Source organism: Topomyia yanbarensis, chromosome 1, assembly GCF_030247195.1.
Source record: "Topomyia yanbarensis strain Yona2022 chromosome 1, ASM3024719v1, whole genome shotgun sequence".
NCBI classification, from domain to species: Eukaryota; Metazoa; Arthropoda; class Insecta; order Diptera; family Culicidae; genus Topomyia; species Topomyia yanbarensis.
Genome location: NC_080670.1, coordinates 32138147 through 32153911, shown reverse-complemented (window position 1 = coordinate 32153911; position 15765 = coordinate 32138147). Strand labels below are relative to the sequence as shown.

At 36.4% G+C, this 15765-nt stretch overlaps 1 protein-coding gene across 6 annotated transcripts in view; it reads left to right on the top strand.

Annotated features, from left to right (window-relative positions):
- Nucleotides 1-15765, top strand: part of LOC131677292 (suppressor of lurcher protein 1) — a 97325-nt gene that overhangs the window by 4048 nt on the left and 77512 nt on the right. For 3 of the 6 annotated variants that reach the window (XM_058957017.1, XM_058957015.1, XM_058957013.1), the window contains exon 2: nt 11349-11811. In XM_058957017.1, the coding sequence (XP_058813000.1) occupies nt 11586-11811 (226 nt within the window). In that variant the 5' untranslated portion in view covers nt 11349-11585. Of the gene's footprint in view, nt 1-8410; nt 10723-11078; nt 11812-15765 lie in introns of those variants that run through there. The other 3 variants (XM_058957014.1, XM_058957011.1, XM_058957012.1) reach the window with 2 other exon arrangements.

Sequence of the window (15765 nt, the reverse complement as noted above, 5' to 3'; positions counted from 1 at the left end):
AAAAATAGAAAGTTAAAAGAAAATAGTCAAAAGCATGCAGAAACAGGTAAAAAGCATAGTAAAAAGTGAGAGGTAAATATTTAAAACTAAGAAGTAAAATGGACAAAGCAAAAATACAAATCGAAAAGTAAAAAATAAAAAGTAAGAATTAAAAGTGAAAAGCAAGTAGTAAAAAAATAAGTCATAGGTAATAAAAAGTGAACAGTATAAAATCATAAAAAAAGTAAAAAGCTACTAGTAAAAAGCTAAAAGGAAAAAAATGAAAGGAAAAATTTAAAGTTAAAAAGCAAAAAGTGAAAATCAAGAAGCGAAAATTAAACAGCAGAATGAACGAAGCGCAAAGTCAAATTTAAAGAATAGTGAAAAGTAAAAGGTAAAATTAAAAATTAATAAGTTAAAATTAAAAACTTAAGCTAAATAAAAAATTAAACATATAAAGTTAAAAACATCTAAAAGAAAAAAGTAAAAAGTAATAGTAAGTAAAAAAAATAGTCAAATGTCAAAAGTGAATTTTGAAAGCAAAAGGCAAACATTAAAATGTGAAAAGCAAAACGTAACAAGTAAAGAATAAAAAAAATAGAAATTAAAAATTACAATATGAGATGAAAAAAGTCAAAAATAAAAAGCAAAAACTTAAATGTGAAAAATAAAAAACTTAAAGTAAATATTAAAAAGTCTACAGTGAAATGCAAAAAAAGCAGTAAAATAGAAAAAAGGAAAATATAAGAAATAGTAAAAAAAGAAGTCAGAAGTAAAAGACAAAAATACACAGTTAAAGTAAAAATAAAGGGCATAGAAATCAAAGTAAACAATTAAAAAGCAAAAAAAGGAAGAGAAAAAAGTGAAAGTGAAAAAAAAGTAAAACAAAAAGTGAAAAGCGAAAGGAAGAAAGTACAAAAAAAAAGCAAACAGTGCGAGGTGAAGTAAAAAGTAATAAAATGGAAAAACTAAAATGTGAAAAGGAGAAAGTAAAGGGAAAATAGTAAATAGCGACATGCAAAAAATAAAATCTCCAAAGTAGCAAGCTGAAGATCAATAGAAAGCGTTAAAAAATAATAAATAGATAGCAAAAAGTAAAACACAAAAATACAAAAAGTTGAAACAGAAAATGTACAGAGCAAACTGTAAAGTAAAAATGAACAAAAAGTAACAAAATAAAAAAGGGTGATGTAAAAAATTAAGAGTACAAAGTAAGGCGCAAAAAGATAGGTAGGACAGAAATACATGGTAAAATGTAAGGTAAAGAGTAATAAACGAAGTCAAAAAGAAAAATCGAAAAAGTAAAAATTGAAAGCAACAAGGAAGAAAAATGTCACCCTCCTTTTTCATATAATTCGTTAATCACGACTGTACATTTTCCATTTCCGTGTATGCAAAGTTTCAACTCGCGCAACGCACGATAATCTTTTCATATAGCAAGGAAGCGGGTGCAAGTTGCACACGGTTCAACTGTGTGCGGGTTGCAGAAATTCCACAGCGTCTAACACTTATTGTACTGCTCGGACGACACAATCATGATGTTGCTCGTTTGGCATGCAAGCATCGACTGACTCAGACAGATTTACGGTACCTTGATTTTTAAAATTTCATGGTATTTGATTGAGTCGCTAGGGGCTCCCTACTGACGGCTCTGCCCGGAATAGACAGACAATTTAGCATGTATGGGAGTTTTTACGATTTCCCATATCTGTTCATTTTTAAACGTTTCTAAAAAGCGAACTATTGAATCACATAAACTATATAGCAACAAAACAAAATATCAGTTAACTCCGAGTTGTTTGGTAGTAAAAAGATGAAAATCCATCCATACAAAAAAAACGTGTTTAATCCACCTAACAGTGTGATGAGACATTTCTTATAACTCTTATCACTCTCTTCGGATATTATATCGTTTGAGAGCATTTAGAACTTGATGCTTCGCGATGTTTTTGATAACACATACTACATGGGATAGTGGCAGGACTCAGAGAATCGCTCAAATCAGCATAGGACAACATCAGTGCTAGAAATCTCAAACCAAATCAATGGGAGAGCGAAAAAATGGCCCATAAAATAGACATACCAACGAATTATTGTTAATGCTCTGTTAATAAAATATCTATATTGTGGTGGGAAAACTGAATTTTCCTAAAGGGGTTATATATTGTACTGAAACAAAAAAAACGATTTTTTTTAATCGATTTGAAGTTTATATTTTACTCAAATTTCCAACGCGACTGAGAACTAAGAAATCAACGCTTTTTCTTGAAAAGGGCGATACTAGCAGTGATACTATTCAAAGAAAATCAACAGTGAATATTTCCAGACTTGGTTTTATTTCCTATTTAAGAACTATTGTGTTTTTTGACATCCTAGCTTGCATGATTCAGTGATCGAAACCCAAAACTTCATAAAGTATTTGAAATTATTAAATTAAAATTTGTTTTTGCTATTCAAATTGACAAAATGATAGTATCGCCCCTTTGGCGATTGTTTACTTTTTCGGTCCCATCTATCACCATTGAAGTATCGCCCTTACGTTTTTTTACAATAACTACCGTTTTACACCACCGATTTCGTCCGGGTTTTTTCAATAGAGCATTGTTACTATTTACAGCTGGTATCAGTTTGATAATCCAAAAAAATACGAAAATAACAGTTTCGCCTCTAAACTGCTAGCAAAAAAAGTATCGCCCTGTTTGTTTGCATGGAGCGTGGAGGGCGAAACTTTAAATAAACAAACAAAAATACAGTTTCGCCCGTTATATTTTTTGCTGTAGTTTAAGAAAGCAATATCGTAGAATCAAAATTTTTAGGTTAATTTGTTGCGTTTCAAAGCCCTCATTCGCATGTAAGAAAAAAGCCCTATGTTTACAAGTATCGCCTTTTTCACAAAAAAGCGTTGAAATGAAATCGCAGCTCCTGATATCACGCTATCTCTGAAGTACATGCGTGCATAGTTTCAAATTTTACTTCGACATCGACTTTTTCTAAAGGTGACTTCCCAGTAGTATTCTTGATTTGAATTATTATCGCTAATCCTAATGCCAAAGAACAAATAAAAACCTCACGAAAACGAACCGTTTGGGAAAATCATCATCATTACTGGAACTTTCATTTTCACAAAACTTTTCGATAACCTTCCGTCACTTGCGTTAATGCACTGGGTGCACAGTAGGGTGACAGGAAAAAAATGACCCCTATCGGCCCACCTCTGCGTCGATTCCTAGTCCCACCAGGAGTACTTGCACCAAATTTGAAGCAAATCGGACAAGTCTAACTACCGGACCAACGGGCCTGAAATTTGTATGGGAATTTTCAACAATTTACATGGAGAAAACCCACCAGCACGCATTTTCGCCGCTAGGTGGCACTGTATACATCGTATTATCACTGTAAGTGAAAATAAGAAGGATAATTGAATTGTCTATAACTTCGTCGAAGACTGCAAGTTAATCCGACTTTGTTAAAAGAAGTTATTAAACTTTTAACGAAGTGATGTCTGAGTCAGTTTTGCATGGGGCCTCATAGTTTTTTTTTTTTTTAGTTTTATTTACGTGACTTTAAATTGTAAAATTCATTCGTCACGTGGGCCTCATAGTTCATGGTTGTGTATCAGTACTCGATTCACACGAACTGAACATTTTTGTGAAATAATCGTTAGGTTTAGCTCAATGGTATGTTCAGAAGAATTATAGTAAATAATACGAGTCATGCTTTGATTAGAAAATTTTAGTTCCACCTGTTACCGCATAGAGGGCGCCAACACGAACTTTTCAACGAAGAGAGATAGAAATTTGGTGTCTTCTACAAAGTTATAGAACAGGCATTTTTCAGTATTTCTTCTGAACATCTTGATACTCTATCTCTCTTCTATGAAAAGTTAGTAGTGGCGCCCTCTATGCGGTCACAGGTGGAACTAAAATTTTCTAACCAAAACATAACTCGTATTATTTACTATAATTCTTGTAAACATACTATTCGGCTAAATCTAACCATTATTTCACAAAAATATATAGTTCGCGGGAGTCGAGTACTGATACACAACCATGCACTGCTAGGCCCAATGCAAAACTGACTCAGACATCACTTCGTTAAAAGTTTAATAACTTCTTTTAACAAAGTCGGATTAACTTGCAGTCTTCGACGAAGTTGTAGACAATTCAATTATCCTTCTTATTTTCACTTACAGTGATAATACGATGCATACAGTGCCACCTAGCGGCGAAAATACGAGCCAGTGAGTTTTCTCCATGTAAATTGTTGAAAAATCCAATATAAACTTCAGGCATGTTGGTCCGGTAGTTAGACTTGTCCGATTTGCTTCAAATTTGGTACAAGTACTCCTGGTGGGACTAGGAATCGACTCAGGGGTGGGCCGATTGAGTTTTCAAAAATTCATCATTTTTCTGGGTAGTCTAGTGCACAGTGCTCTAAAAATCTAGCAAAATCGTCTTAGGGCACCAGCGGGTCTGTAAAGAATACTAAAAATTAATTTCTATTCCATAATTTTCAGTTCAGCAATTCGAGAGTTCGTGCTCACCGCAAACCATGAAAAATAGACTACGTTGTGAAGCGATGATCATATTTATTAAAAAATTACGGTTAAATAAAAAATAAAACTATTAAAAAATTTCAAATAGTTTATAATTTTCACAAACCTATTAGGAAAAATTGTGTAATAAGCTTTCGTAATATTGTGTAGGAAAAAAGCTGAAAATTTGAAAAGAAATCTGAGGATTATGATTGATTACAGAACTCTGGAATTTTCTATTGGAATGTTTTCAGGCATGAATTTGATATTGATGCTATTAGACAACTGGGAAATCAAGACCAATTGATCAGTTACATATCAGGACCCCATTCCGACCATTTATCAAAAGTCCTCATGATGCTTACAACAACGGGTTATCAATGTACGGATCAGATAATGTTATTGTAATATTGAATTAAATCAGTTTGCATCAATAAATTTTCAACTCCAATCCAATATTTTTTGTGTGGTGGGGGGGGGGGGTGTATGGTGTTGAAACCTTCTCTTGGCTACGCCGTTGCTTGGAGTTATTTATTTCGCTTTTCATTTTCCGAAAGGTTTCAGATCGATCCGATGGTCATAAGTTAGAAAAATTGCAGTCAGAAGGTTCGCACAAATGAACATTTTTGCACTGATAAGTTATCAAGTTCCTTCCAGACAACTTGGAAGTGTTCGGTGATTATTTCTAGCGGTTGTAGATAGAAAAATGAAATACAAAATTCGATTTATCGAAATAATGTTTGGCTTATTGCAATGGATTATTACTAGGGTAAGGTGGGGCAAATCCGACCGTTGGGTAAACCCGACCCCCCTCTGTTACCGAAAATCAGAAGCACTACGCGAACTAATATCAATGTTGTCGTGTACAGCATCGAAAATAATCATAATGGTGGTATGACAGCATTTTATTAGTCTACATTAAGATGCTCATGCGACAAAAAGTGTGTTTTTAAAATTTTTGATTTGACTTTTGTGCATCATTGACTACAGGATATTTCTGTTCTTAAAGTGATTTCATAATAAATGTAAGTGGATTTAAATTCTTTTATTTAAGTCCTACAAAGTGCATAGATGAATTTAGTTCAACCTTTTTCATATATTTTTTAATTGCATCGTAATGAAAAATGACGCGGTGGGGCAAATCCGACCTCTAAATATTGGGGTAAATCCGACCGCTTTTTTGCTAAATTTTTCATTTATCACATTGAAATATATTTTTATTGTTATTATTTATTATTTTTATGAAAAATGATTCATAATTACAAACGAAAGACACAAAAACGTGATGGTTATAGTATTCGTCGAGCAATTGCTCCGATGCAAATGGGAATATCATTACGTGCTACTGCTCGTGATTTTAGCATTCCAAGATTGATATTGAACTCCATTTTCTTCATGTTACAATTCAATAATACAACATTCATTGATTTATCATTGAAAAACAATAAAATTTGAGTAATGTCTGCACTAAACCAAGCAAAAACATAGAGGGTCGGGTTTACCCCACCATTTTTGAAAACAGCAAAAATGAACATTTTTGCAAAACGCTTGTATCTCAAGATATTCCGAAGATTTAAATAAAATGCTATATACAAAAAGTTGCCCAGGAGTCTAACCTTTAAATTGGTATATAAAACGACTTGATCCGTTGTAAAATGAGCATTTTACAGCCAAAATCATTTACTAGGTCGGATTTGCCCCACCTTACCCTATATTGAACAATAAATAGGCGACGAAGAGTAATCCACAAACAACAAGCCATAACTTTTAAAGTATTCGAAATAGATATTTGAAGTCTTCAGTAAAGTTATTCGCAAAAGTAAGAGCTACAAATTTGCTGAAGGCATCATTTCGATATAATCACTTCCAAGAAAATTTGTGAAAATATCTCACTCATAGGGGGATTAATCAGCAAAAGCACAACACCAAAAGAAAGACCATATTACCTCCATTAAATTCTCCGAAGATACTATTGACCTAAAATAAGCCGTTTTGGCGTTAATAATAGATTACATGTTTTTGGTGATATTTCTGGCAATGGGAAATGATAGAAATCTTTCGTCCGCATTTAATGTTAAATATCTCTTTTGATAATAGTCCGATTTCAACAATCTATAGCTTGTTCGAAAGGTATTCGTTTAAGCTATCTTAAAACTTATTAATTGTTAATCTATATTGTCAATTCCGGCAGATAATTTAAAAAAACTGCAAAAAACGCCATTTTTACGCATTCAAACATTCATATCTTAAAAACTAAACATCAGAATCAAAAACAAATTAATAGCGTTCATACTGTTTTTTAGTTCTTTGATTTAAAATTGGTTTGGATAAGATCGGTTCAGCCATTGCTGAGAAACACGAATGAGAATTTGTCCGTTACATACACACACACACACACACACAGACACACACACACACACAGACATTGTCCCAAATCGTCGAGCTGAGTCGATTGGTATATAAGACTCGGCCCTCCGGGCCTCGGAAAAAATCTTGAAAGTTTGAGCGAATTCTATACATTTCTTTTATAAGAAATGTAAAAAGATAAGTTGCGTTCAAAATAGTAACGCAAAAACGTGACATCGTTTGATTTTTCATTTAAGAATGACACCCAGCCCCAGATAGCGCAGTAAGACATTTTCAATGTCAAAAACAATAAAATGGTTGCTAGTTCGTGGCGTTGCCATAGTTGCTGTCTTGACGTTTATGACTAGATGTTCTCTAGCTTCTTGCCCTTATCGATCACAGTTATGAACCCTTCGTTCTTGCTGGTAGCCTCCTAACTGATAGTACAGGCAGTTAATTTTGAGGTACTTGATGCAGCTTTGAAGTTGTTTTATTGCTTGAGTAGCATGCAATAATTTAGCAATAATTTGGGATTCTTGTAGTTATTTTGGGAGAATGCTTTTCTTCGGTAGTTTCCGGGCAAGGTTTTCCGAAAGTTACTGTCTATTCACAGAATTTGCAGGTATTCAATATATTGCAGGTATTCAATATATTCAAAGTTTGCTATTTGTAATGATACAACCGCGTTCTATTTGGTACTTCAATGACAGCCAGGAGAATAGGTTGGTTCATCTTCATTCTGACCAAAAGACACCATTTTAAATCGCTTGCTATATTTCCCTCTCAGGAGAAAAAAAATTCTCTATTAAGGAAAAAATTGAGTAAATCCACATTTGCTTATAACTTATAACTAAATTAATTATGAAATTTGAGTTTCGACTTCGTCTCATCAGAACCCAACACTCACTTAGTGACAAGCCGGATTGACGCTAGCTCCAAAAAACGGAGACATCACGCTTGACAAGGGGTTTGCTCAGGAACATAAGTTGTTTGGTATGCACGGTCATCGATTTTTTTCGGTGAAAATTAAAACAAACTGCATTTTACCGGACGTTTCGACCTACTAACATGTTCAGTCATCCTCAGCGGCTTACTATAATATAATATTTGTTAAAATCTAACACTAAACACAAATTTAAACAACATTACTTACATGTTAACAACGTCTACACAATGAACAATCACATTATCAACTGCTGTCTTGTCTTGTACACTCAATCTCCGTTGGTACTTTCTTCGGACGCACGGTGCTCTTCAGCTTCTCTATTAAGCCGTTGTATGCAGACCTAAACTTAATAGAATCCCGTTGTAGATTGAAGGTGTTCGACTCTCTTTTTATTTTTATTTGGAACATTTCCACTATCAACCGGGTATCGGTCCTAGGCACCTCGTCCAATATTTTAGCATTTTTAAAATCAAAAAAGTGGCCTTCATTGATTGTATGTTGTGCTAGCCCCGTACTTCCTGCGCTTTTATTTTTAATATCATTCTTATGTTGTTCCAAACGCTTTTTTAAAAATTGACTTGTTTGTCCGATGTATGTCTTATCTGTACAGACACCGCATGGTATTTCGTAAACAACATTAGTTCGACGGTCTTTTTCTATTCTGTCCTTAAGCTTACTGTGTACTGTGTCTTTAATTTTGTCAATGGTTTTAAAAGCTAGTTTTATGTTATGTTGTAATAAGTTGTGTCTCCGTTTTTTTAGCTAGCGTCAATCATGCGCTAGCTTAGTCCTGTCACTAAATTTGTGTCCGATTCTGATGCGACGAAGTAGAACCGTTAAACCGATAACTAATTTAACTTGAAAATAGTTTGCAAGTAAGCAGTGTTAGATCATGTAGCCGAGCCTCGATTTTCCCGTCGTTCATATAATCTTGAATCTTGACTATCTGATATGGCCGAAGTGGATAAAGGCGACCTTTAAAAGCTTAAGCTCCATTTTCACCTTCACCATAAATCAGTTAGGCAAATGAAGTACATGAAGCAATGCAATTAATCAAACGATGTAAGTTGTTACTAAATTGTTAATAAAATGAAACAAAATGTAAAAAAATAAGCGAAAATTTTAAACTAATAAACTGAATAAAATGAACCGAACGAATAAAAAAACGAAATTCACTAATAAATAACTATTAAAAATAACATGAATTATGATAAAAAATTGAAATAAAATAATAATGATAAAAAATTGAATTGTACACTAACGAGGAAAGCGGATGTCCAGGAGCGGCTCGAAATAATGTCTATCCTAGAACGGACAGGATGAGATAATAGGGTTCTCATGAATTTGAAACATTTTAGAACATCGGGCACCTCTCAAAGCCACCTTCACACTGTTTCAAATTTGAACCAAAATGAACACAAGTAGTGCTTCGTTTCTGGACTTAACGTCTACGTGTGCGATCAAACCGGGCTGCCACATACTGATGAGACGAAATCGTTAATATTATTATTCTTATAGGAAATTATGTTTTAACGGTTTTCCAAGGCTCTGTAATAATTTTTTTTCCAGTGCTATCTGACATGGCACAGCTAGAATTTTTACTTCCTATTTATGCAGCCAGTCTTTCGAGTGATAGGTCCATCCCGAATGGTCCATCTCCGTGCGAGTCTGCCATCACACCACCGATAATAGCCCCGAAAGGGACAATACACATATAATTTACGATTCCCTGATGTATAATACAATATGATACTAATTTAATTTATCGCCTGCTGCTATTCCTTTGCTGGTGGTGTTGTGTACACCACCAACGCCTGCATCGGCATTCCTCGTCGGGCCAATATTATAATTATGTACGAACCTCTTTTGTTCCGTCGACGGCGCTTTCCCAGCTCCCTATCGACAACGACAGATGCTCCTCCTGGCCTCCTCCTAGTGTGCGTTTGTCTGTAAATAGATCAAAGTAGAAGTAGAATCAGTTTAATCAGACGAGAAATGGGATTTAAATTAATGGCATTTGATTCTGATCATATACGAGTTTGTGAAAACATAGAATAACAAAAAAGGTGATGTGATGTAATCCTTAATTAAATCTATGGTTTCGAGTCCGGACATTCCTATCTCATAGCCTTCATTTCCTCCTTTTGTTCCTTAGATTAGCTTCGAAAGGATTATTACCCTAATCACAGATGCAAAACAAAGACACAAGATACCATCCTCTTTTCTCAGGCTTATCGTTAACTACTGTTTGCAACTCTTTTGTACTGGCAAGTGGGCCTTGATGAATACAGCCACACAACACCTTGAACACACCAGTCAGTGCTTATCCCAAGCCAGAAAGGATGACTTTCGAATTCCTCGCTTTTGTTAGCCTTTCAAGACAGTGAACCTGAGCACACACACACATACACAAACGTCACTCCCCCCAGTCAGGTCAAGTCGACCCACTGTCCTGTGTTCTGCACCGTGGTGACACTTCAATTATCAAGACACATCCCAGCGCTGGACCGGGAGCACTTCCACCAACCACAATGGCGGGTTTACCATGGCGCGAAGAACCAACCGAACCCAACACCCGATCTATCAGCGCGCTGTTTTTATTACCATCCGACCCGTCCGCATATTACGTTGGGGTTGATTTTCGCTCTTTAGGCCGTTGTCGTCCACTTTTTTCCCGATCACAGTAGGTGGTGATGGAATTTGTCTGTGATATCCTTCTGACAAAGGGGGACGACGACGTACGACGACAGCAACGGTGAGCGTTGTTTGTTGTTTTTTTGTTGCTCGTTGGTGGTCGTCGTCGTCGATCCTAAGGGAAATGATATTAAGCTTTTATGCTTTGCACGTTAACTGATTGTTGGTTAAATGGCGGAAAGGATATGGCTGCTAGGGCTTTGAGGGCACACGTTTTCAACAGGTGGGTTTTTTTTTTGCAAGGAAAACGAATTTTTAATTATGTCAAAAACAAAACAAGCGAACTTTAGTTGGTCGGTGTTAAGTCAGACCGGACTAAGTCGCAAAACATCAAAAAATGAGATAATTATAGCACTGGATGCAGAATTTCGTCAGCTACATTCGACACTTGCCAGATTTGAAATATGTAACAATAAACAAGAATTACGGCAAAAATTATTTCCAATCATAATGTAAAGGATGCTGCGATTCAAACTTTAAACTCGTTTTTCTCGAAATCAATATTTTGTCACTTAGTCCGGTCTGACTTAACACCGACCAGTTGTTTCACGAAAAATAATATGATCTTCGGGGAAGAAGAAGAAATAGAGAAAATTGTGGTTACAAAATGTGCAAATATTTACTGTTCGAAAGATTGTTAAACCGAACAATGGTGACTTGTTATCCTGAACTTTGATAAAGATTACAACTTGACAGATGACGAGGGACTCAAGATCCTTCTGTGATATCCAATGTTATTTGAGAAGAAAACAGACCAGATAAGGATGAAAAGAACAGATCCTGAACAATGAAACAGCATCCCGTAATTCCCTCCGACTACGATTTACATGTATTACATGGTTTTTCAAGCCACATGCAGTGCACATGTTGTGGGCGTACCTACATGCGGCTTCCCGGCACGAAGTCTGATAGGATGATGATAGCAACCTTGTGGATCACATTTCCCGGAAGGGTAGCAGCTCCGATATCGGGTGACTAAGCCGGCCGCAGAAAAGCTAATATTAGCTAGCAATAACAGTGGGTGGTAGTGGCACGAAGCGACAGCGACGATAATACACGGCACTGAGTTTAAAACGAAAGTGAATAATGAGACACAATCATCAATTAGTGAAAGTGACAAATTTCCTATTCCATCTGACGCTGGTTCTACCGGGAGTGCTAGTGGAGCGGAGGAATACAGCTGCCAGAGCGGATGCTAGCAGTGGTGGTGGTGGAGAGGTGGTGCAGTCCGGAAAGGGGGAATTGATGCCACCCAGCAACTCGGTTGGGGTGGGTGGCATCGAACCTCGACATGGAAAAGGATACTATAAAGGTATGTATGTTGGTGGGGGAAATAACTGAGGGTTGATTGATCCTAGCGGGATGTCTGATAAATGATTAATGCAAAGTACGAAATCAGTGTTTGGTGCAATCATCAATCCGCTCATCAATAAATAATCAAATATTTGTTGTATGCATTCAGTTAATCCTGGTTTTTGATGAATGTTAAATTTCAATTGAGAGAGCATCAAAATGAACTATCTTTGAAAACAAAAACAAAACAAAAACCACAAGCTTTGAGCTATTGTGCTATATTTCTTATAAATTTGCACTAATATTACATAAAACATCTTCTTTCAGCATTTGTAGTGCTATCATGCTCTATATTAGCATTCTGATGCACAGAAGCACAGACAAACTGTGGCACTAGTAGAAGCTCTATATACATATCGAAAGCTGATATAACGCATAGAAGTCTTAATAATCTTTCAAGCATTTATGCTTTACATATGCATTCGGTGCTATTATAGAGCCAATATAATGCTACAATCATGGTGTGCTACTATTCGTTGTGCATCTTCCTTTCAACATAATAGAAATCATGATAAAACCAAATTACGCTTACAATTCCGAACAGGAAACGAAAAAGTGTCGCTAAATCATCACAAAAAATAATAGCAAACTGAGGCTGCTTTAGAGCATTGGTGGTGCCAATAACAGGCTTTAAATTTTGACAGGTCTACACTGTTGTTCTACGTTCGAATTAGTATTTCAGTAAGCGGGCTGTCAATCTCTGCATGGTAATAGCACAATATTTCGCCTTCTATGGCTTTATATCAGCATTAGGGGGGTCCTATACTCCCGAGGTGTTTCAGTCACAGCCGAGAAGACCAGCTGAAGGTTATGGGAATCGCTTAGGTGGCCCATCCACTGTGCTCATCACCAGATGAAAGGGAAATATTTCCTCCTTATGGTTACATGTCAACAACTGTGTCCGTTTGGCGGTCGTTTGTCGAAACTTCCCCCGCAAAGAGCCATGACAGTTTGCCCCCACGGCCCAAGTATGAGTTACACGAGAATTGTACTTTGACAAGCAGTCTAGTGAATCGTATATAGACACTGAATACGCCTCTCCTAAACTGCCAGCATGTCCCTATTCACAGGCCATGGTGTACCATTGATTGTTAAATAGATTTTGAATTGCTATTTCGGGTTTAGTATGTTTCATCATAGCGATCAGTTTGTTAAATGTATAGTAAGAAAATTCATCATTCTTTATTTCATGAGCTGTGCTTCAAGTCAAATATTTTCTTACAAGGCAATTGCAATAGAGTAGAAATTTCTTAAAAAGGCCACCCAAATTAGGTGAAATCGCAATGTCGATGAAAGTTCCAATTTTTTGGTAGCATTTGGCATTCCAAAATTCAAATCCAGATGGGTTCAGCGAAAAAAAAAAATAGACCATATTATTGACGTTTGAAGTTTTCAGCCCGATTAATGCTTAAAAAATTACTACGACCAACCTAGTTGGCCGATTTCAACGAACAAACCAGCAATGAAATTGTCGTAAGACACAGCTTGTTCTTGATTTTTTACATTCAGAAAAGTTACTGTTTCGCATATTTTTTAAACAATTGTTTATAACAAAATGAAATAAAAATGTGTTCTGCGTTCACCATATTACCGGGGTGTTATCAAGTTTGCGCGATAGTGGGCGTAGATGTGCTTGGTTGATCGCGAAGGGCTTAAGCGTTCGTATGATAACGTGCTCGTCGCGTGTGCTTGCGTGCATGTGACTTTGAGTGTATAAATTCGTTTTTTAACCGTGTTGCCACTTTGTAACCATATTACCGGTCATGTCACCATGGAAAATGCTAAATTGAAGGCATGGTCCTAAACTACAGGTACCAAGAATAGAGACTTCCGGAAGTGACCGATTCATCATCGTGATAGCGAGGGAATTTTTAGGTTCTCGCTTGAGACCGAGTTTGAAAATTTATAAGCGCTGAGACGTTCACCTTATCACCAGGATGTTATGTTTGCGAGATCGCGGGTGTAGTTGCAGCGGATGGTCGCGAAGGGATCAAGCATTTGTATGTTAACGTGTTTATCGCGTGCATGTGACCGCATGTATAAATTCGATTTTATAATCATGTGCCCGTTCGTATATTCGCGTGTATTCTTGAACGATCACGCTCGGACCGTCATTCTTATATTTAGTTTTTGGTCTACGGTTCAGATTTTGACAGGAAGTAAATTATCCCATATCAGTACAGTCATAGTATATACCCGGTCATGTCGCCATGAAACGTGTTGTTTTGTGAATATGGGCGTAATTTTTTGATTGGTTTAACTGAAGGCATGAGTCTAGGCTGCTAAGACCGCGGGGAAGAGACTTCCGGGCGTGACCGATTCATGATCGCGCGTGCGTTGTTGTCGTTCAAATGGCGTCGAATCTTGGCAAACTGCGGTGTCCTTGTCGTTTCTTTCTTCTAGGGAAAACTTTTTTCGAGCGTTGCTATGTTGGGTGCATTTCCAGCGTTGACCGTGGTAGATCGTCCACTGGATAGGGATTCAATGTTGGTCCTCTTTGAAATTGAATTTTTGGCCTATAGTTCGTAGGGGGGTCTTGAGAAATGATCCTTTGCTGCCACAAAAAGCACTATCCGGTGGCAGTAAACTATTGATGTAGAGACTACTCGTATGGTTGTTGTTATAGTGGGTGCTACTGACCACAAAAGTGATTCTGCGATTGGTATTACTCGTATGGTTACTATTAACTGGCAGTCGTAAGTGGCGCGCTCTTGATCAGGTCGAAGAAAATGTGTAGTGCTTTTGCTTTTTCATTAATTACCGGGGTGTTTCAATGTTGACGAAAACGCGGGCGTAAGTACGTGTAGTCCAGTTATCGCAAAGGCCACGAGCGTTTGTACGTATATGAGCGAATACGCAATTAATTGGACTAGTTAGTGTTAGTATGAATCTAATTTAGGATATAGTAATAAAATAAAGTAATAATATAATAATGTTAACGAGTTCGATCGCGTGGGCTTTTGTATGTCGCGTGTATTTAACTTGGTGTGTATAATTTTAATTTTGTAACCATGTGGATATTTGCATATTCGCCTGTGTTATTGAATGATCACGCAGACCACGAACATGATTCTTAATTTTCAGTGTGGGGTTCAGATGCTAGAAAAGAGTTAGTTCTCCCTTGTCACTAGAGTTTCCGGTCATGTCGCCATGGAACGATATATGTAGTGGATACGAGCGATATTATTTGGTTGGTTTTAGGACCAAGAATGGAGACTTTCGTGACCGATTAATGGTCGCACAAATACGGGCATAAATGATAAAGTTCTATGCTATATTTCCCCCTAAGGAGAAAAATTGGGTAAACAAAATTTATCCCCTAGGTGAAATTTTTTGGTGAAACCACTCTTTGTACGTGAAGGGCTCAAGTCTTATCTTAACAAAGTCATGGGTGCGCTTCGACTTCGTCTCATCACGGGACGAGACATTACGTTTGACCAGTAATTCGATTGAAATACAAATTGTGTTTCCGTTTTAGAGATTTTGCGTCAAGCCGCCGTTAATCTATTTTGGCAGTAAGTTAGTGTCGGTTTCTGATGAGACGAAGTCTAAATGACTTTATGAAAAAATTGCTGAAAACGACTATTTTCGAGTGTATCAAGAATAAGGTCAAAGGGTTTTAATCCCTATAGGTTTGAAAATGAATGATAGACACTGTAAACTTATAATTCCGCCCATGTTACAAAGGCTACACGGAGCGTACGAAACGAACTTTTCAACGTGAGCAATGTTGCCAAAACACCTGGGCTACTGTAATCCCTTGAAACACAGGAATCAATTATTTTGCTTAGGTTTCTCGTTAACAAAAAGAATCTTACAATTTTTTAACGTATAGTTTCTCCATTATGCAGTTATATTTAAAATATTTTTATGTTTTTGTTGTAAAAATTTAAAAAAAATTAAAAAAATGCAT